Source organism: Dipodomys ordii, unplaced genomic scaffold, assembly GCF_000151885.1.
Source record: "Dipodomys ordii isolate 6190 unplaced genomic scaffold, Dord_2.0 Scaffold47, whole genome shotgun sequence".
NCBI lineage: Eukaryota > Metazoa > Chordata > Mammalia > Rodentia > Heteromyidae > Dipodomys > Dipodomys ordii.
In genome coordinates, this window is record NW_012267263.1 from 10,489,364 (window position 1) to 10,512,144 (window position 22,781).

At 40.0% G+C, this 22,781-nt stretch overlaps 1 protein-coding gene across 1 annotated transcript in view; it reads left to right on the top strand.

Annotated features, from left to right (window-relative positions):
* Dock11 (dedicator of cytokinesis 11) overlaps positions 1-22,781 on the top strand; it is a 196,254-nt gene that overhangs the window by 122,784 nt on the left and 50,689 nt on the right. Inside the window, exons 26-34 of the mRNA XM_013019742.1 lie at positions 1,131-1,202; positions 3,217-3,363; positions 6,211-6,294; positions 7,174-7,285; positions 10,291-10,469; positions 12,489-12,605; positions 14,148-14,223; positions 14,697-14,806; positions 18,596-18,707. Coding sequence (XP_012875196.1) covers positions 1,131-1,202; positions 3,217-3,363; positions 6,211-6,294; positions 7,174-7,285; positions 10,291-10,469; positions 12,489-12,605; positions 14,148-14,223; positions 14,697-14,806; positions 18,596-18,707 — 1,009 coding nt within the window. The remainder of the gene's footprint in view (positions 1-1,130; positions 1,203-3,216; positions 3,364-6,210; positions 6,295-7,173; positions 7,286-10,290; positions 10,470-12,488; positions 12,606-14,147; positions 14,224-14,696; positions 14,807-18,595; positions 18,708-22,781) is intronic.

Here is a 22,781-nt window from a genome sequence, read left to right on the forward strand (position 1 = left end):
GGACCCATTGCAACAATGAGATGTACAAGTCGTTATGTCAAAAACGAACTTTACAACTTTGGTGGGGGGGGGAGGAGGAGGGTTGGGTGGGAGGGCAGGGGAAGGATGAGATGGGAAGGGGAAACAAAGGAGGAGGCTACAATGCTTGATAAGAAATGTACTCATTATCTTGCCCATGTAATTGTAACCCCTTTGTACAGTATTTTCACAATAAAAAAATAAAATTATATGGGCAAATACATAGATCACTTAGGCTGTGAAAGTGTTGTATAAAAGTCAGAGTTGCCTCAACTGAATGCAGGCAGTAATAATAGTCATTGCAGAATATTTAAAAAGGGTAACAAGATCAAAAGTTAGTTTGCTTTTAATCACCAGGCATGGCTCATCAAAATAATGCCAGTACTAGGAGCAAATGGCTCACACCTGTACAGTAGTGCTAGCTACTCAGGAGGCTGAGGACTGAGGTTTAGTGTGTGCTCTGGTACTGAGACATGAACTCAGGGTCTGGACACTGTCCCTTACCTTTTTTGCTCAAGGCTAAACTCTACCACTTGAGTTACAGCTCAACTTCCAGCATTTTGGTGCTTAACTAGAGATAAGAGTTTTATGGACTTCCCTGTCCAGGATGGCTTTGAACCATGATCCTCAAATCTCAGCATCTTGCATAGGATTACCGGGGTGAGCTACTGGCATGCTGTGGAGCATCAAGGTTTAAAACCAGCCAGGCAGCTCTTATCTCCAACTAACCACACACATACTCCCCAACACACACTCCCCAACACACACACACACACACCCCAAACAGAAGAAGTGGATATGTAGCTCCAGTGAAAGTGCTAACCATGAGTAAAATACTCTAGCCAAGTAAGAATAGGATTGAGGGAGTGGGGGACAAGGCCGTTGTCAGTGATGAACTTCCCTCATAGATCATTGTTGAACCATCATGTACAATAGGACCTTTTTGCTAAACCAAATCAGAGGTATCTGAGACTACTAGCCAGTTGAAATAATTTTCAAATGGGTTAGCAAAATTCAAAGAGACTATCTCTAGTAAGTCATCAAACTTTATTAAACTTTAAAGATTTGGGTAACTGTTAAGGTTTTATTTTTATTTTTGTGTCCTTTTTTAGTATTCATGGTTTTTCTTTGAAATAATTGCAAAGTCAATGGCCACATACTTGTTGGAAGAGAATAAAATTAAGGTAAGTAGGCTCAATTATAATTTTAAATTCTTTTATACTATAAAATTTGTTTTAAAGTTACAGATTGGGATTCCTTTATCTGAAACGGTTGGAAACAGAAGAATTTCAGATTTTTAAGTATTTATATATGCATAGTAAGATATTTTGGGATTGGAACTCAAGTTGTAGCCTGAAATCTGTTTCCTATGTAACTTATATGCATACTCTTTAAGATATTTTTATGCAACAATTTACATTTGTACTCTGTTATTTTCTTATATGTTCTTTTTAGTGGCACTAGGTTGAAACTAAATGCTTCATGCTTGCTAGACTAACCGTTTTACAGTGCTTTGTGGGGTTGGGGGCACTTTACCACTGGAGCCACAGCTCTGCTTCTATCTTTTGTAGTTAATTGTAGATAAGATTCTCATGGACTTTCCTGCCTGGGGTGGCTTCAAACCACGATCCTCAAGTCTCAGCCTTCTGAGTAGCTAGAATTACAGGCGTGAGCCACTAGTGTCCAGCTTAGTGTTATTTTTAAGAATGGGCCTCACTTTCTATCCAGGCTTATATGAAAGATATAATGCACTTTTAGATTTCCTGTAGTTGCTAAGATCACAGGTACATATCACTGACTCCAGCTTTCTGCTTTGGAGGTGGAGGACAGTCTCTTGGACTTTTCTGCCTGGCTAGCCTGGAACTGTGATCCTCCTGTCCTTCCCAAGTAGTTAGGATCACAGTTGTGATCTACCCAGATCCCACCGCACCTGTGTTTTGACTTGTATCCCAATACATGAGGTCATTGTGGAATTTTCCAGTTGTGGTGTCACATTAATGCTCAATTTCAGAGTTTGAAACATTTTGGATTTCAAATTTTTCAATTAAGAATGTTCAACCTATACCAAGGAATGTTCTCAGTTATAGGAATAATAAAACTAAGTCTTGTGGAGTAAAAAAAATCATCTGTTATTATTTTAAAAAATAACTTATGAGCCGGGTGCTGGGGGCTCACACCTGTAATCCTAGCTACTTAGGAGGCTGAGATCTGAAGATCACAGTTCAAAGCCAGTCTGGGCAGGAAAGTCTGTGAGACTATTATCTCTAATAAACCACCAGAAAACCAGAAGTAGTGCTGTGGCTCAAGTGGTAGAGTACTCACCTTGAGCTGAAGAGCTCAGAGACAGCACCCAGGCCCAGAGTTCAAGCCCCATGACCAACTAAATTAATTAGTTAATTAATTAAACTTTTGAGCAAGGCACCCATGGCTCATGCCTATAATCTGGCTACTCAGTAGGCTGAGATCTGAAGATTGCTTATCAAAGCCAGCCTGTGCAGGAAAGTCTGTGAGACTCTGATCTCCATTCACTACCATAAAAGCCAGAAGCAGAGCCATGGCTCAAGTGGTAGAGTACCAGCCTTGAGCAAAAAAGCTCAGGGACTTTTCCCAGGCCTTATGTTCAGGCCCCAGGACTGGAACAAAAAAATTTTATAGAGAGACTTTACTGAAACTGAGATATGTGGTTTTTGTACCAGAAAAAAATAGATTATAATCTTGTGTAACTGAATTGTGGGAACAAGAGTTTCCAAAGGTAGGTCAAGATGATCCATTCTTACTGATAATTTTGGTTATTTATATTATTAGAGAACAAAATTGTTCCTGTAAGGATCTAGAATAAAATATATACTGCCCTGGTGATGTCATCTCTTTTGGTAGAGTCTATACTGGGTTTGAACTCAAGGTTTCACACTTGCTCAGCCAGTACTCTACCACTTGAGCCACATCTCCTGCCCACATTTTGCTGGGTATTTTGGTGCTGGAATCTCACCGATTTTTCTGCCCAGGTTGACTTTGAAACAAGATATTCCAGATCTCAGCCTCCTCAGTAACTAGGATGTAATCCACCAGTACCCAGTTCGATGATGTCTTTTTTTAACCGGGCGCAAAAATCATACTTCAGTTTAAAAACACTTATATAGAATGTATTTGAAGGTAAAAATGGCAATTGCTTTAAGGCTTTTTCTATCCCTATTGAAGCTTCCCAGGGGCCAGAGATTTCCTGAAGCATACCATCACGTCTTACACTCACTGCTGCTTGCCATAATTCCCCATGTGACTATTCGCTATGCAGAGATTCCTGATGAGTCAAGAAATGTGAATTATAGTTTGGCTAGTTTTCTGAAGGTGAGTTAAAATGCAGCCTGAACCTGGTAAGGAACTCTTCTTGAAAGCATAAACAAAAAGTTCCCTGTTTTTCTACTGACTGGATGGGCTAGTTCTTTAGGCTATTGGGCTAACTCTGGACTGAAATGATGAATCAGTTCCACCAAGTTTGGACCTCACCTCCACTCCACTAAAATAACTAATTAAATCAAAAGCCCCACAATGGTGGTTTTGCCAGAAGACAAGTTTTACCTATTTTACAGTATATTTTAAGACATATTTCATCTAAATGCTGTTAGGTAGGCCACATACATCGGAAGTTTACCATAGTCTCTACTCCTTATCATTCCCCTCACACTCTTTTTGTATTTAAATTACCCCCCCCCACCCTGCATTGGCTTTTGAATGTGCAACTTTGAACCTAAAGCAACCTATTTGGTATCATAACTACACCATGAAAGTTGGTAATATATATCAATGAAAATTGTTAGTTTGGGTTGATGAGGTTATTCTATTTGGGAGATAGCAGAAAAATATATATGAAAGAAATCTGCTTACCATTGTTTTATTAGTGTCAATATGGAAGGGGCAGTATTAGACTGCAGCTGTTTTATAAAATGGGTAACAATATTTTATTTTTCACAGAGGATAGGTGTCACTTTGTAATACATTTAGTATGCCCTTTTTTCCATTACCCTTTCTCCTGATAGCTCTTCACCATGCATCAGCTTTTATTGAGAACTTCATGGTCACTAGGTATGGTAGCATCTACCTGGAATCCTAGCACTAGGAAGGCTGAGACACAAGGACTGAAAGTTAAAGGCCACTGTGGGCTACATAGAGAGACCTTGTATTTAAAAAAATAGTTCATGGACAATAATTCACTTAATCAGTTTTAGCATCTGATATACCCTTGTTATTTTAATTAAAAATTCATACATAGGGCTGGGAATGTGGCTTAGTGATAAAGTGCTTGCCTGGCATACACGAAGCCCTGGGTTCAATTCCTTAGTACCACATAAACAGAAAAGCCAGAAGTGGCATTGTGACTCAAGTGGAAGAGTGCTAGCCTTGAGCAAAAAAAGAAGCTCAAGGACAGTGCTCAGGCCCTGAGTTCAAGCCCCAGAATATGATTTTACTTGAGGAAGGCAGAGTCTTCTGACATTTCCCAAGCTGGCCTCAAATTCCTGGGCTCAAGGGATCTTTCAGTCTCAGCCTCCAAGAGTAGCTGTCACACAACAGTGACTGAGTCTGACTCTGACTTTCTAATGTAAGAATTATTTTGAGGGGCTAGGAAGATGACTCAGTGGTAGAGTGTTTGCCTTGCATACATGAGGCCCTGGTAGAGTGCTTGGCTTGCATGCATGAGGGTCTGGGTTCGATTCCTCAGCACCACATAAACAGAAAAATCTGGAAGTGGTGCTGTGTCTCTAGTGGTAGAGTACTAGCCTTGAGCTGAAGAGCTGAGGGACAACACCCAGGCCCAGAGTTCAAGCCCCACAGCTGACAAAAATATCATTCTAGCTGAGATCTAGAGGATTGTAGTTCAAAGTCAGCAAGACTCTATGAGAATAGTCTGAGAGATTTCATCTCCAAAATAACCAGCAAACTATGCTGGACACATAGCTCAAGTGGTAAAGTGCTAGCCATGAGCAGTCTAGAGGGCCAGAGTTCAAACCCCAATATCAGCAAAAAATAAGTAACAATAATAATCCATATGTCTTTTTAAATTAAAATAAGGAGCCTGTGGCTGGTGGCTCATGTGTGTAATCCTAGCTACTCAGGAGGAGGCTGAGATTTGACGATCACAGTTCAAAGCCAGCCCAGGCAGGAAAATCCTTGAGACACTTATCTCTACTAAACAAGTGGTAGAGTGTTAGAATTGTGAAAAAAGAGCTCAGGAATAGTGACCATTCCCTGAGTTCAAGCCCCACAACCGACAAAAATAAATAAAATAATGATGAAATTATCTGAAAAGTGTTCAACAGACGTTAAAAATAAAGTTTACTATGTACAGGGAACAAAATATTGTTGATTTAATCATAGTATTTACTTAATTAGAGTAAACAAACATTTGTTAGGCTTCTATGTGAGGATTCAGAGAGGTGAGCTCACATTCAAATACATGTAATGATAAAAGTAGTAACACTGAAAACACAAAATACTGTAGAAGAATGAGAAATGGACAGTTATGACCAGGCATCATTAGCAAAAGCAAGAAGCATAGTTTACCCTTCTCCAAGACAGATCTGCTATTCATCCAGAATGGCAGCAAGCTCTATTGGGAAGCAAAGTTAGAAGTAAGTTAGAACATGCTCCTGAGCATCCTTCACTTCCGAGCTAAGGAGCTGGAGGCAACAAGAAGGTATTTCATTGTTTTGGGGAAGAAGGTGACATGATTAGTGGTGTTTTAGACATTAATCCAAAGGAAATTGGAAGGGTGAGAGCCTGCTGGGCAATGAGAGCCTTAATGACTAGAATGACAGCAAGGTATCTATATCTTTGTTAAAATGAAAATATCATCTTAGTGTGGTGGGTTTTTTTTGGCAGGGGGAGGTGCTGGCCCTGGGCTTGCACTCAGGATTTGGGCCCTGTCTCTGAGCTTTTGTGCTCAAGGCTATCACGCCATCACAACTCCATTTCTGGCTTTTTGTTAGTTAATTGGAGATAAGAGTGTCACAGACTTTCCTGCCCAGGCTGACTTCAAACTGCAAGTCTCAGATCTCAGCCTCCTGAATAGTTGGGATTACAGGCATGAGCAACACTGGCTCCTAGCTGTAGAAGAAATTTTAAATCTTTTTGGAATTTCTATGTGCAACATATTCAGATTCACATAACTAACCTTTTATTTCACTTTGGTTTCTACAGCGCTGTTTGACACTGATGGATAGAGGATTTGTTTTCAATTTGATAAATGACTATGTGTCTGGATTCAGCCCCAAAGATCCCAAGGTACGTTATGAGGACATAATCATAGTGGGTGTCGGACATTAGAGCATGACCCCCCAGGTGATGCTTGTTCTGTTGTGAGGGAATTTGGACCAGCTGTTTTCATTTTGCTGTTTTCAGTATTAGTGTAACTCAAAGCAGGGACTATTTGGATGTGTTTTAAGGGGTTCCCAAGACCACCTGCCTGTTTGCAATTCATTAGCATCATTCTGGTGACCTGGTGAGGATCTTCGGCTGGAGTCTGTGGCTGTTCCCAGACAGACTTCTGAACTCTTTCCCTTCTGGTTAGAGTCACTCTCCTCCAGCAGTGAAGCAGCCATATGTGTCTAAGAGTTGTTGTTTTTTTCAGATAATCCCTTGTGAACCTCAGAGTTGAGTGGGTTTTATTGGGAAACTAGTCATCTATTGAAGCTGGTCAAAATTTCAGATGCTCAGAAAAGAAAACAAAACGATGTTCGCCATAAGTCACACTGTCAGTCCAAAGGCTCCTAGGAAAGACACAGTCTCATCCTGTAGGGAATATATCAAAATCCCATTTCTGCAAGTGGCATTGTGGCTCAAGTGGTAGAGTGCTAGCTTTGAGCACAAAGAGTCTCAGGGACAGCATCCAGGCCCTGAGTTCAAGCCCCACAACCGACCAAAAATAAATAAATAAATAATACCAAAATCCCATTTTCCAGTTGCAAATCAACATCAGCATTATGACAGGTCTTTGAAATGCAGCATTATGGGGCCTGCTGTACTTACTGTCTCTTGCAAAGGTTTCATCTCCAGGCCTTCTTAGAATACTTACACCTTCCTGTTACAAATTAAAAATACAACTTCTAATGTTTTGTAAGTACTTGCTGAATCTAAGTTAATATATGATATCCTCCCATTTAGGTTCTGGCTGAATACAAATTTGAATTTCTACAAACAATTTGTAATCATGAGCATTACATTCCTCTGAACTTGCCAATGGCATTTGCAAAACCTAAACTGCAACGAGTTCAAGGTACGTATTTGTGTTTTCCATTTTTTGAAATTGTTTATTTCCATTTTTTATTGTGAAAATACCCTACAGAGGAGTTACAATTACATGGGCAAGATAATTAGTACATTTCTTATCAAGCATTGTTGCCTCCTCCTTTGTTTCCCCTTCCCATCCCTTCCCATCTCCCACCCACCCTTCGCCCCTCACCCCTCTTCCTGCCCAAAGTTGTAAAGTTCGTTTTTCGACATTATTGTAGCATGTTTTCTAGCTAAACCAGTTAGCCTGAAGTTAGCTGCAGTACTGTTAGCATGTGAAGATTCTGTCCATTAAGACTATGGCGCCTTTTCTCTGTAGTATCAGTGGGAGTATTCACAGATTGGAGAAACTGGGTGTGTAACATAGATTTCTGTGTAAACACAGATGTCAGATAGTAGGAAAATTTCTCTTTGCAATAGAGTGTAGGAGCTTATTTGAATCTTAAATGAAGAAAAAGCATACAGAGAAAGCATACAAAAAAGGAAATATACAAGCAGAGGACAATAGTAGCATGTATGTACTAAACTTATGAAATGCCTGTAGTATTGATCTCCATTGCTAGTTTTATTGAATGCTTTGTTGTGTAGCACTATTCTTATGTTACTATGTTTTTTATTTGTCCCCTTTCTTTTCATATATTAATTAGATTTTTTTTCATTTGCGGTGGACCGTTTGACTTCAGTAGGTAGGTTTAACTCGGTTCACTCTAAAGTAGTAATGCTGTTTCTAAACGCAATTGATGGGATGAATGGCTAAGATGGATGGGGGCTTGGTTTGCTTTTCAAATCCTCCCTAGCCAACATGAGCCGTTAAATGTATCATACCCAGAACATCTAGAAGGTGGTGTGTATGTCTTTATTTTTTTAAATAATCTTTGAGTGTTGTGAAAGGAATCATCCTTTTGAAGTCTGCCCTCAGGAAACAACTTCTACTACCAGCCAGCTTGGGGGATCAGGGGTGGGCTGAAGGGTATGTTTTCTACTAGGGAGGGGAAGCACTTCTCCAGATTTGCCTCCTCTCTCACCTTCTTTCATGGCTGCTTGGCCCCAATTTTAAAGCTGTGCCTGAAAATACCTGATTGGATTCATTTACATCACTGAAGTTAAAAAAAAAAAAGAACACTTCATTACCATTGAAAAAAATCTACCCCCAAAAGCTACCTTGATTAGTCAGTACTTCTTGGCCCTTGTACATAGAAAATAATTATAATCCACAAAAAAACAGAATGACAAATGAAGGAAGAAAATGTTATGTTTGAGTCTTTCAGGATGTTTCTGCTCACTGGTGATGGTCTTAGCAGTGGAAATCAAACCAGTTACCTTGCAGACATCTTCAGAATTTTATTCTGACCATGTATCACTAATATACATCCCCTAGTATTTACTAATAGCTATGAGTGAGTCAGGGAAAAGGAGAAGATAAATAATAAAGATTTAGGATTAAAATTAATTATTTGCATCACTTATAATGTCCTAACTGGATACCATTGCATTATATTAAGTGATAAACAGCCTAATATTTTTTAAGGGAACAAAGACAAAAACTTTTAGCTTTCTGGCCTAACTAACTTATATAGTAGGGGAAGAGAAAAATAGAAATCTATTATAGAAATTAATAAACTTGCCAAGTGTGGTTGCTTGTGCCTATTATTACTAGCTACTCAGAAGATAAGGGTTGGAAGGATAGAGTTGATTGCCAAACTAGACAAAAAGTTGTGAGACTCCATGTCAACCAATAAAATTTGAACATGGTGGTACATGCTTGTCATCCTAGCTAAGAGGGAAGTATAAACAGGAGCATCATAGTCTAGGCCAGAATAGGAATAAATGGGAGATCCTAATTTAAAAAAAATAAAAAATGACTAAGAGCGTAGCCCAAGGGGTAGGACAACTGCCTAATAAGCACAAGGCCCTAAATTCAAACTTCATTATTCAAAAAAGGTTTTTTCATTGAACTTGATCACAATCCCTTCAGAAGTTTGGTGTGTGTGTGAGTGTGAGTGTGAGCGCGCGTGCACGCGCCCGTGCACATGCATCCATTCATGTGTGCTGGGTCTTGAACTCAGGGCCTGAGTGCTGTCCCTGAGCTTTTATGCTAAAGGATAGCACTCTACCACTTGAGCTGCAGCCCCACTTCCAGTTTTCTGGTGGTTAATTGGAGATAAAAGTCTCCCAGACTTTACTGCCCAAGCTGGCTTTGAACCGCAATCCTCAGATCTCAGCCTTCTAAGTAGCTAGGATTACAGGCCTGAGCCACCAGCTCCCGCCCCTTTTGAGTTTTCAGAGGCAATTCCCAACCATAGTACAAATATCTAACATTTAACATAGCCCAGAGATCTGAAAAGGAAAGAAAAGCACAATTTAAAGTACAATTTGGATATTAAAGCATATTAGGATATTAAAGAACTGGAGTGAAATGAGGCTGATTGGGTATTTTCCTTGTAGCTCATGTATATGTTTAGGCCAATACATAATGATGACTACAATAGTCAATAGTTATACTTATTATTGTTAGACTGAGCCAATTGTCAAGTTTCTCCTCCTTTTCCCATTTTACAAGGAATAAATGGATAAATAAATTAAGCATTGTTCAGAATTGAATTTCTAGTTGTCACTAAATCCCTTCAGACATAAAGAAATGTGTTGACATTGCCAGATATAGAACAATTTCACTTTAGGTTCTAATTGAAGATTTCTAAGACTTTTGAAAAAAATCAAGGGTAGGGGGTGGCGGAAATCAATCTAAAGTCTTTTTTCCTTTCTGAAATTGTCATTAAAGCTGCCATCTAGTCCTAATTACCAGAGCTTCTGGCTTGTAAAATTTTTGCATGCTCATTTTATATTCTAAAAGAATCAACCCATTTTTCATCATTAATCAAAAGTATAATCCTTGCTGGCATGATCACATATTAAGTGAAGACATTATTTTAATGGTATTTTATGGTAACTTTTGGAATTTTGTTAAGTGTTCTAAATTTTATTGCACTGCAGATTCAAATCTTGAATACAGTTTATCAGATGAGTATTGCAAGCATCATTTCTTGGTTGGTCTGCTTCTGAGGGAAACCTCCATTGCTCTTCAAGACAATTATGAGATCAGATACACAGCTATCTCTGTAATAAAGAATCTTTTGATAAAACATGCATTTGACACTAGATACCAGCACAAGGTAAGGATGTCTGCACTTCTTCCATATCACATTAGTAAGTTTCTATTAAGATTTTTCATTAAAGATGGTTTCAAAGCTGGGCATCAGTAGCTTAGGCCTATAATCTTAGCTACTTAGGAAGCTGAGATCTGAGGATCACAGTTGAAAACCAGTGTGGACAGAAAAATCTGTGAGACTCGTATTTCCAATTAACCACCAAAAAAAAATCCAGAAGTAGAACTATGGTTCAAGTGTTAGAGAACAAGCCTTGAGTAAAAAGCGAATGGATAGTGCCCAGGCCCTGAGTTCAAGCCCTAGGACTTGCCAAAAAAAAAAAGATGAAGTTTCCAGCCACTCACAGAATATAAACAATAATGTAAATATATGTGTATAAATAAGTTTTGTTTCCATTTCAAGTAATTAGCCCTTAAGAAGAAAATCTGTCCCAGTAGTTGTTAAAGCAAAATACTGGCTCCTCAAACCATTTTTTAAAATTTTTTGGTGCAGTGAACAAATCCAAGGCCTGTATGCACTGTACTGCACCACTGAGTTATATATTGCCAGCTCCTCAGATTTAAGAACAAGATAGAACTGAGCACTGGTAGCTCACACCTGTAATTCTAGCTACTCAGGAAGCTAAGATCTGAGGATTGTGGTTTAAAGCCAGACTGGGCAGGAAAGTCCATGAGACTCTTATCTCCAATTAACCACCAAAAAGCCAGAAGTGGAGCTATTATGGCTCAAGTAATAGAGCATTAGCCTTGAGTGAAAAGGCTCAGAAACAGCACCAAAAAAAAAAAAACGAAAGAAAAAAAACAAAGAAACAGCACCGAGGCCCTGAGTTCAAACCCAAGTTTTAGCAAAAAACAAAAAAGATAACTGCTTCATGATTTATTCTTTTTTTTTTTTTTGGTTGGTTGTGGGGCCTGAACTCTGGCCTGGGTGCTGTCCCTCAGCTCTTCAGCTCAAGGCCAACACTCTACCACTTGAGCCTCAGCGCCACTTCCAGCTTTTTCTGCTTATGTGGTGCTGAGGAATTGAACCCAGGGCCTCATGCATGCGAGGCAAGCCCTCTACCACTGAGCCACCTTCCCAGCCCCATGCTTCATGATTTACTATGTAAACTAATTATGAACATTCAAAGCCAGACCTGGCAGGAAAGTCCATGAGACTCTTACCTCCAATAAACCACTAGAAAACCGGAAGTGGCACTGTGGCTTAGGTGGTGGAGCGCTTGCCTTGAGCTGAAGAGCTGAGGGACAGTGCCCAAGCCCATAGTTCAAGCCCCACAACCGACCAAAAAAAAAGATTAATAATGTGTCACAGCCATTTCAGTGTGTTTCATATATTTCCTGGTCACTTGTACTGTACTGTATATAAATCCAACTGTCTCAACAAAGTTCTGGACTAATTTAGTTTAAGTATTAACTCATTCTTCACTAATCTGTTTTGGATATTAGCCAGTTCGTACGTGTGTGTGTGTGTGTGTGTGTGTGTGTGTGTGTGTGTGTGTGTGTGTGTGTGTGTTGTGTCAGTACAGGGAACACAGTGGCTTGTTCTCTACCATTTGAGCCATACCTTCAGTCCAGATTTTTGGGAGATAGAGTCTCATGGACTTTTCTGCCTAGACTGGCCTCATACAGCAGTCCTCTAGATCCCACTCACCTGAGTAACTAGGATTATAGCTGTGAGCCAACAGTACCCCTCTTACTTGCAGTCTTTTTCTTTTTTTCCCACCATTTCTGGGCTTTGAACTCGAAGTCTGGGAGATACCCCTGAGGTTTTTTCCTCAAGACTGACACTCTACCACTTGGGCCATCTCCACTTCTGGATTTTTTGTGGTTAATTGAAGATAAAAGAGTCGACAGACTTTCCTGCCCAGGTTGGCTTTGAACCATATCCTAAACTCTCAGCCTCCCAAGTAGCTAGGAGGTGCCTAGCTCTTGGAGTCTTTTAAACTGATATATGAGTCAAGCCTGTTTTCTTAATCATATGTAAACATACTATATACCAATCATGGTTTTGATGATTAATTTTCAGAACCAACAAGCTAAAATAGCACAATTGTACCTCCCATTTGTTGGACTACTCTTGGAAAATATTCAGCGACTAGCAGGTCGAGACACCTTGTATTCCTGCACAGCCATGCCAAACTCTGTAAGTATTACCACATGTGTCTATTGGAGCTTTATGCTGTTTTACTGAATGCATTTAGAATTAGAGGTCATAGTGTGTGTGTGGTCTTTTGTCATCTTTTTACTTCACTTTCTCATTGCTACCAGTTTTCCTAGAGCAGGACGTCTCAAAGTCACAGATTTGTTATGTCAGCCATAGGCAGAACCCCATAATCTGTTTCTAATGAATTTAACTGACTCTGAACCAAGGAACATAATTTAAATATTGAGGTCCAAAAGAACACCTAGCACTTAGGAAGCAGAGGCAGTAGGGTCATGAGTTTGAGGACAGCTTGGGCTATACAGCAAGTTCCAGGCTAGCCAGGCTACAAAATGAGGCCCTATCTCCAAAACTGATATGCTAATAAGAATTATATGCTATTACTTTGCCCAGTGAGACCCATCTTCCCGTTCTAAACAATCGCAGATCACCTAGCACTTTGCATAGCTGTGTCATATTGTTAGGTGACAGGTTAAATTGTATCCTCTACAGGTTACTCTGGAATTTTCCCCAAGAAATACCCCAGCTGCTGTCTTAGTCTTGCCTGAGATTCTAGGCCATTTTTAAGCTTGCCTGGGGCACTCAGTCATGTTAGTGAGTTGCAGGTGCATGTACGCTGCCACCTCCCTGGGGGGTCCAGCTGGTCCTTCTTCACATGTAGCAGCTCATGCATATGTTTGCTCCACATATATGTGTCAGGGAAAATTGGAAATATTTCACTTATCTGTTGTTTTTTATTTAAGTTCAAGTTCACTTAGGGCTGATGATCATACCCATTCTAGCATTGTTAAAAGGTTCCCAGGAAGAAAACTGAGTGATGTTTAAGCTGTACCAGTTATAGCCCTGTAAACTTATGCCATTTGGCCACAGATCATGTATATAGCAGCATGCTAGCAGTTTTGTTGTGTATGTGTGTGTGCCCACGTGTGCATATGTGCCAGTACTGGGGCTTGAAGTCAGGACCTTGTGCTCTCGCTTGGTGTTTTTTTTTGGGGGGGGGGGTCCGGTCGTGGGGCCTGAAATCTGGGCCTGGGCGATGTCCCTCAGCTCAAGGCTAGCGCTCTACCACTTGAGCCACAGAGCCACTTCCGGCTTTTTTTCTTTTTTCTTATGTGGTCCTGAGGAATGGAACCCAGGGCCTCAGGCATGCAAAGCAAGCGCTCTACCACTGAGCCACCTTCCCAGCCCATTCACTTGGTGTTTTCATTAGGCTAGTGCTCTACTGCTTGAGCCACTGCTCTCCACTTCTGAACTTTACTGCCTGGACTGGCTTTGAAACTCAATCCTCAGATCTCACTTTGCTGAGTAGCTGGGATTGTAGGTGTGAACCACCAGTGCCCAGCTAGCAACTGTTTCTTTTTAAAGAGAGTTACCTAAATACTGACTACAGGCACCACCTGATTTAGAGTTTCTTACTCTAAACTTGGTTTAAAACTCTAGAGCACCATCTTACTCTGTTCCTTCAGACTCCTCTACTAGTGTGCAAATTGGTTTAAAGGACACAGGTATCACATTCTGTTTCAGGCATCCAGGGATGAGTTTCCATGTGGCTTTTCTTCTCCTGCAAACAGAGGGAGTCTAAGCACTGAAAAGGACACTGGTAAGTCACCCTTGTAAAGATTATATATTGCATAAGGGTTTTGAAATATTTCATTCATAAAACACAGCATGATCTCTACATTTTCATCAAAAATTGACACTCTTGCAGCCATCTTTCTTTGCCTAGATTGTCTAAGCTTGTGAAAACACAGCTAGGTATACTGGCCAAACAGAAGATGAAGGAAGATACTGGCCTCCTATTATCTTTTATCTGTCACTTGTTTGGGGCAAGACACCTTTTCTTGGCCCCAGTTTCCTTAGCTGTAAAATTGTCTTAAATTATGTGCATTATTTTAGGACTTCCAAAGCAGTTCACATAGTTTCACACACAGTGAAATGTGTGAGGGGGGAGCAATCATTTGATCTTTACTTGGTCTCTTATGGGGCTTTGATAAAGAGTATAAATTTCACATTTTAGCTTATCAAGATCAATTCCTTGTAATATATACCAGAGACTTGGTTTTTTTTCTCCAGCCTATGGATCTTTTCAAAATGGCCATGGAATTAAGAGGGAAGATTCAAGAGGTTCTCTTATCCCTGAAGGAGGAACAGGCTCTCCTGACCAGGGCAGCACTGGTGAACATGTAAGGAGCTAAATATATAGGAAAATCCTAGTAAAGTCTTAGGCTATTGTGGTCTTTCAAAACAGACATTCAAGTACCAATGGCTCACACCTGTATTCCTAACTACTCAGGAGGCTGATATCTGAGGGTCAAGCTTCGAAGCCAGTCCAGGCAGGAAAGTTTGTGAGTCTCTTATCTCCAAATAAACTACCAAAACATCCAGAAGAGGAGCTGTGGTTCAGTGGTAGAGTGAAAAAGCCAAACGAGAGTACAAGGCACTGAGTTCAAGCCATAGTATTGGCAACAAAAAAACTAACTCAATAGTCAAGTAGCCTTCTACCTCCTATAGTCTATCTTGTGTCTGTAAAAAAAAAAGTATTCCATGATTTCATGGATATTTTAGCAGTCCCTTCCTATCCTGTGAACTGCCATCCTTAGTTTAAGAAATCCTCCCTGTGTACCCAGGTTGGCCTCAATGTCACAATCTTCCTGCTTTACTCAGCCCTCCTGATTTATTTTGCTGAGCTAAGATCTTGTTTTGTTACCTGGGCTGATCTCAAGCTAGTTGGCAGTTGGCTTAAATAATCCTCCTGCCTCAGTATATTTATGTATCTGTCTGCCTAGGGTACTGGAGTTTGAACTCAGGGTCTCACATTTGCTAGGCTGGCATGATGTAGAATTATACCTCCAGCATTATTTGCTCACATTACTTTTAGGATAAGGTCTCACTTCTTGCCCAAGTATGTCTAAGCCATAATCCACACCTACTTTCAGGCATCATTGCTGGGGACACAGACATGGCACACCACCACATCCAGCTTCACCCTCTGTGGAGGAGTCTCCTGGACTTTTCTGCAAGGGTTTGCTGGGTACCACAATCTCCTAAAACCATCCCCCTGTGTAGCTCGGGATGACAAATGCTCAGCACTGCACCCATCTGTGGGTTGAGAAGGTCTTTTGAACTTCCTGCCTATTCTGGCTTGAAACTGCAGTCCTCCTCTACTCAGCTTCCCAGGTTGCTAGGATTTACAAGTATGAAGCACTTGTGCCTGAGTGATTTCCGTTTTTTCAGCTGTAGTTTTGCTATATTGACCAGTCTAGTCTCAAGCTAATGGGTTTAAACAATAGTCCTGCCTCAGCCTCCTGATTTGTTTTAAATCTAGGATCTTGCCATGTTTCCTAGGCTGATCTCAAGCTAGGGGACTTAGATCTTCCTGCCTCAACCTCCCTAATATTTGAGAGTACAGGTTCATACCACCATTTCCTGCTTACTTGGGTATTTCAAATTATTTATAGGGAAGAAAGCATTATTCTTCAAACATTTTACTCAGATTATTTCCTTCCAACCTCAGTCACTACATTGTAACCTATTTGAGAGTAAAATTCAAGTTAAAAATAATATGTGGGGGCTGGGAGGTGGCTCAGTGGTAGAGTGCTTGCCTTGCATGCATGAGGCCCTGGGTTCTATTCCTCAGCACCACATAAGCAGAAAAAGCCGGAAGTGGTGCTGTGGCTCTAGCCTTGAGCACTAGTGATAGAGCATGAGCCTTGAGCTGAAGAGCTGAGGAACAGCACCCAGCCAGGCCCAGAGTTTAGGCCCCATGACCAACCCCCCCCAAAAATAATAATATGTCTTGTCATTTAAATTAAAGCACATGTTAGTAGTAGGATTCTTTCATTCTTTTGTGATAGATTAATAACACTAACTTGAAAGAAAAAAATTGCCTCCAAATTGTTGGTTTCAGAATGTCAGTGTCACTTTAAGAGCATGTCCTCCAGCTCTTTCCTCAGAGTGCTTCAAGCTCTTCCAACATTAACGTCTGAATATGTCTGCTTTGAGGCAGACAGACCACATTTCAGACCAGTAAAGTATGCTATGTAAAATCATAGAATCATCTCAACTGAGTTAGAAAGGTCCATAAAAATAATTCCAACTCTTGGGCTGGGAAGTTGGCTCAGTGGTAGAGCACTTGCCTTGCATGCATGAGGCCCTGGGTTCAATTCCTCAGCACCACATAAGCAAAAAGAAAAAAGCCGGAAGTGGCGCTGTGGCTCAAGTGGTAGAGTGCTAGCCTTGAGCTGAAGAGCTGAGGGACAGTGCCCAGGCCCAGAGTTCAGGCCCCATGACCGACAAAAAAAAAATAATAGTAATTCCAACTCTCATTTTACAAGTGAAAACTGGCCTCTTGAACAGCCACACAGCTTTGGCACTGCCATATTGAGATCTAGACTTTTTGCAATTCCAAGGCTTTTCCTGCTATATCATGGTACTCTTAGTATGCATCAGAATCATCTGAAGGTATCAATAAAAATAGATGGCTAGACCTCACCACAGTGAAATCCAGTAGGTCAGGAACAGGACCTGCTAATTTATGTCTCTGAGCCCCTCAGTGCTGCTGATGCTGTGGCTTAGTAAGTACCTTTTGAGAACTGCTGGACTGCACATCCTTGGGCCTTTATTCACAAATGTTCCTATTTTATACCATTTAGAAATATGACAGTGGTGACTGCCATAGATAAGGCAAATTAATGTCAGAGCAGTTAAATGACTTATTAATAGATACGCAGCTAAGAAGCAATCATAACCTAAGTCCATTGTGCTCCAAGTGAATTTTTTTTCTTAATCCAAATTAATAAATGTGTACCCCTTCTTTAGCTCAGCTAAAAGTGTTTCTTAACAAGGGTATATTCTTTAGATTATTACCTCTATTCGTACAAATCCACAAATGTCAGATCTTACAATGCTTAGCTTCTGATATTTAAAAAGACTTCATTAAAAAGAACATAGCTACTTTTTTGTTGTTGTTGTTTGTCATGGGGCCTGAACTCTGGGCCTGGGTACTGTCCCTGAGCTCTTCAGCTCAAGGCGAGCACTCTACCACTTAAGTCACAGCACCACTTCCAGTTTTTGGTGGGTAATTGGAGACAAGACTCTCATGGACTTTCCTGTCCTGTCTGGCTTTGAACCACCACTCTCAGATCCCAGTCTCCTGGGTAGCTAGGATTACAGGTGTGAGCCAACGGCACTTGGCCAAACAGCTACTTTTTAAAGGCTCTAATTTGGTAGTATCACCAATTCCTAATTAGTGTAATTATCTTCTCATTGAACTATTTCTTAGATTATGTGACCAATGATTAGAGGTTGGAGTTTTAGTGGACCATAGAGATTCAAATGAATTAATTTTTTTTTTTGCAATGTTGGGACACAAACTCAGGAAGTTTTACATGCTAGGAAAGTGTTCTTCCCTTTGAACTTTTTTTTTTTTTTGCTTGTCAAGGTGCCTGACCCTGGGCCTGGGCGCTGTCCCTCAGCTCTTCAGCTCAAGACTAGCACTCACCACTTGAGCTATAGCACCACTTCCGGCTTTTTCTGCTTATGTGGTTCTGAGGAACTGAACCCAGGGCTTCATGCATGCAAGACAAGCACTCTATCACTGAGCCACCTTCCCAGCCCCACTTTGAACTCTTCAGCCCTAAAATGTTTTGCTTTCAAATATTGTAATTCTCCCACACAGAAGGAGAAACAGCCACCTATCGTAAGTTTAAAACATTGGGACTAAAACACAAGATGTATGGAAATAAAATATTTAAATCTTTCATGGTTATATATTCAAGTCCCCAAAGAAATGTCCAGTGGTATCACTAGGTACTATAACAACAAAGATTAACTCATTTACCAGCCAATTGTGATACAGAATTTAGATTGATTTTTATGATTTTCCCAAATAACATTAGCAATAGTTATTGAGCTTAAACTGTGGGATAGTGTCATATGGCTAGTCTCACAAACGTCCTCTCTTTATATTACAGACCCGACAGAGTTCTACAAGGAACAGTGTATCGCAGTATAACCGGCTGGATCAATATGAAATCAGAAGCCTCTTGATGTGCTACCTGTATATAGTAAAAATGATTTCTGAGGGTGAGTTACCAGCATATTCAGAGTAAACTACTAGGTGTCTGTCATGATAGGTTCACAGACCATTATCTGTTAGATGACATGATCATTAGGAACAGACCTTTGAAGATTCTGATTTTAAAATGTCCCTAAAATGAGCCTTAAAATAAGGGCATATTCGTCATATAAGTTTGACTCTTTGAAATAGCTTAAAAATAAATATTAATTAAAGTTTATAAAACAATGCAATAGTTTTAGGAGAGCTGAACTGTTTTCATGCAGAGTATGTAATTCACTAAATACTCAGGATTAATAGGAAATAAATAATAACAACGGATAGATAATTCTATAGTTTTTATTTGACCCAGGATTTGAAAAATCAGAACCAAATAAATAAACACCAGAAATAAAAACCAAGTAAATAAACACCAGGGGGGAGGGAATGCCACCATTATCTCTGCAGCATCACTGGTACGCTCTGGTGTCTTGTCATCAGGCTGCTTTGCTCCTTGATGTAGAAATCATGTATTAATGTTACCAGATCCTGTTTACTCTCTATGCTGGAATATAACCAAGGATTAACTGCATGTCTTCTGAAAGTAAAATCAGATTCATTATTTATTCACACAATTCCCTCCCACTTCTTCCTTTTCTATTTTGCTCAAAAAAGTAGGCACTAATGAAAAATATAAAAGCCACCTACATTAAGCGTTACACAATACATACATGCAGTAAAATATAGGTGCCTTATAAATATGCAGTTAAAAGTAAATATAGAGCACCATGAAAATAAATAAATTTAAAGTAAAGCAAAAAAAAATACATACCTGGGTTCTGAGCATCATAATCACTGTTAATCTTGAACTGAGGTTCAAACTCAGAGCCTCACACTTGATTAGGCAAGTGTTTGACCACCAAGCTAAACCCCTAGCCCACATTCAAACTTACTTTATTTTTAAACTTACTTTTATTTTTAACTTACTTTACTAAATATTACTATTTATTTTTGCAACAGTGCATATCATAAAGCTATTACTAGCAACTAAAGCAAATCATCCTAAAGCACTTGAACAAAAATAAAATAATCTGAAAAATAAAACTTTTAGGAATGAATGATGGCCTCATCCATGTTTAGGCAAGTGCTTTACTACTAAGCTAAACCCTGAACCTAAGGCCTAGCACTTTAGTAAAATTTAAAAAAAATGATTTACATGAATAATAAATTCTAAGGCCACAACAGTAAAATAAAAAAACTGAAATATAAAATTTGCACTAATGGACAATTTAAAGTTACAAAAATTATACTCAGGGTATATGATGGGCCTCGATGTTTAAGGAAATAAATGTTTTTAAAAATTGTACTGGTCCTGGGGCTTGAACTCAGGGTCTGAGTACTGTCCTTGAGCACTCTTCTTTTGCTCAAGGCTAACTCTCTACCACTTGAGTCACAGTGTCCCTTTCAAATTTTTGTTTTTGAGTAGTTTATGGGAGATAAGGGTCAGGGACTTTCATGCCTGGGCTGGCTTTGAACCAGGATCCTGAAGTCTAAGCCTAGTATTACAGATGGGAGGCACCAACCCCATTTTTCAATTAAAAAAACAAAAAATACATGGGGGAAAAAACCTGAAAATTGGAAAGTAAGAAAAGAGAAAGAAAAGTGAAGGAGAGAAGAAATGCATTGGTGACTATAGATGTATACACTAGTCAGAACTGGTTGCTGACTAGTATATACATGTATACACTCACAGGTCAACACACACACATACATGCTGCCACTACTACCACACACACTATGCTAGCCAAAGACCAGTCTGGCAGCATTTTTTTATGTCATGGGTAAAACCATGATAGAAAAAGTTGATAGTTCTGCTTTGAAGTTGACAGTTCCACTTCATCTTCTTATAAATGTTGACCTTGCTTGCTCTCTGCCAAAGATTTCTTTGTTGATTAGATGTTTCTTTCTTCGGCTATTTTTGAGTTTTAGAAAAGTAGTCTGTCACCTCTGTATAAAGTCACAAGTGTCTGTATGTAAAGTCATGTCCATTTTATCCTGATAATGCTTCTGGATTCTTGTCAATGGATAGAGTTTACTTTCTTATTCTGCTTTTATTTACTTGGCTTTCTTTTTTTATAGAGTCATAAACAGTTGCAAGTATAATGTCAACAGAAAGATGGTCTTACTGTATACTTTTTTAGATGTAGGATTCTGAAGAATGTATTTCCCTCTTTATTTGTAGCTATATTTTATGAACTATAAACAATTCAATTTCTCAGTCTTGGAAACATTTGCCATTTTAGGTCTTTACTGCCTTATATTTATAGAGAGCAGTCAGGAATTATGTTAGTCTTTAATTAACTAGAAGACTGTCTTCTGGAGGAATAACCCCACAGGCAAGAAAGCTCTTAAGAGTTATCAGAAGATGGCCTGGCTTCTGTTTTTATTACAGGTCTTAAAGCATTATTGCTAGACTTACTTTGCACCTTTCTTTGTGCTTTGGTTTGCACCTTGCTTTGCCGTTTTGCATGCTGCCTTGTACTTTGGCTTGTGACTGGCTTTGCACTTTGGCTTGTGACTTGCCTTGTGCGTTGGCTTGGGCCTGGCTTTGCATTTTGGCTTGGGCCTGGCTTTGCGCCTTGGCTTGGGCCTGGCTTTGCGCCTTGGCTTGGGCCTGGCTTTGCGCCTTGGCTTGGGCCTGGCTTTGCACGTTGGCTTGGGCCTGGCTTTGCGCCTTGGCTTGGGCCTGGCTTTGCGCCTTGGCTTGGGCCTGGCTTTGTACTTTGGCTTGGGCCTTTCTTTGCACCAGGCTTTGTATCATACTTTGCACCTTGCATTACATCCTGCTGTGTATGTGTAGATGAACCAGTGTTTTGTTTCTTGAAAGACATCACAGGAGTAGATGGAACGGAAACCACAGTTTCACAAGGAATAGCAAGTGTTGATCTTTTCATAGTAGGCCTTGAAGTATAATCAGAGGGAAATATATTCAAAGTGTGTGTTATCTTTTTCTGTGAATTAGGAAGGCATGAGCTTACCTTATAACTCAACAGTTTCTCTGGTGTTTCACTATCGGAAGTTGGGCTGTCATCTGAGGAATTAGCAGAAAGGTCCAAAAGAAAACTTGACTTGCTTTCAGACTTGTCTGTGGAGGTCTGGTCCGAGTCATTTGTTGGAGCTTTCCTTTTTAACTCATTAACTTTCTGTTTAAGAAAGCTTGGGGTACCTGAAAGATCAGTGTCAGTTTCCTCTAGTAGAGGAGAAATTTCATTTGATTGTTCTTGGGCCGAGCCTCCAGAGCGTCCAGAGCGTCCGGAGCGTCCAGAGCGTCCGGAACCTCCAGAGACTCCAGAGCGTCTGGAGCCTCCAGAGCCTCCAGAGGCAAGCTGGCTATCACAAGGGCTTTTCTCAGTAGAGAGATTTGGGCTATCTGATGGAACTGTTAGAACTGAACATTCTTCCAGTTCCCTTCTAGATACAGATTGCCTCGGTCCTGAACGTGGTATCAGTGGTATTCTAGTGGGCTCCCCCAGACGAATTAGTTCTGAAGGCTCTTGGACTGAAAAAACTGACTTTTGAGTGGAAGGAATGAAATCATCATCATCACTATCAGAGAAGCAAATATACGATCGCTCATTCTTTGTTACTCGTAATGGTTCATTTTCAACACCTACTTCATAAACTTCTAAACTGGTGTCAGCATTGTTCCTAACACTTTGGTCCTGTATATCAAGCACTTCATCAATGGATTCGGCACGTCTCATCTTCATTAAACAGCAGTCACATGTTTTTGACTTTAACTGATGTTGCAAATCTTGTATGGTCCTTCTGAGGCTGTTACATTGTCTGAGCAAATCTCTTATTTTTAAGTCCTTCCGCCTTTCTACACTATTTAATGTTGCCTGTAAGTGATCAACCTCTTTTTCATGGAGCTCTTTTACCATCTGCAAGGCCTTTTCAAATTCATCAGAATCACTAAGAGTCAGTATGTCTTTTATTGAAGAATTAACACTTTCCCCGTCTTCTGCTCCACTGCCCTCAGCAGACTCCATCTTGTTTCACTGATTTAGAAACAATTAAAATAATTAGTTCCAAACAATATG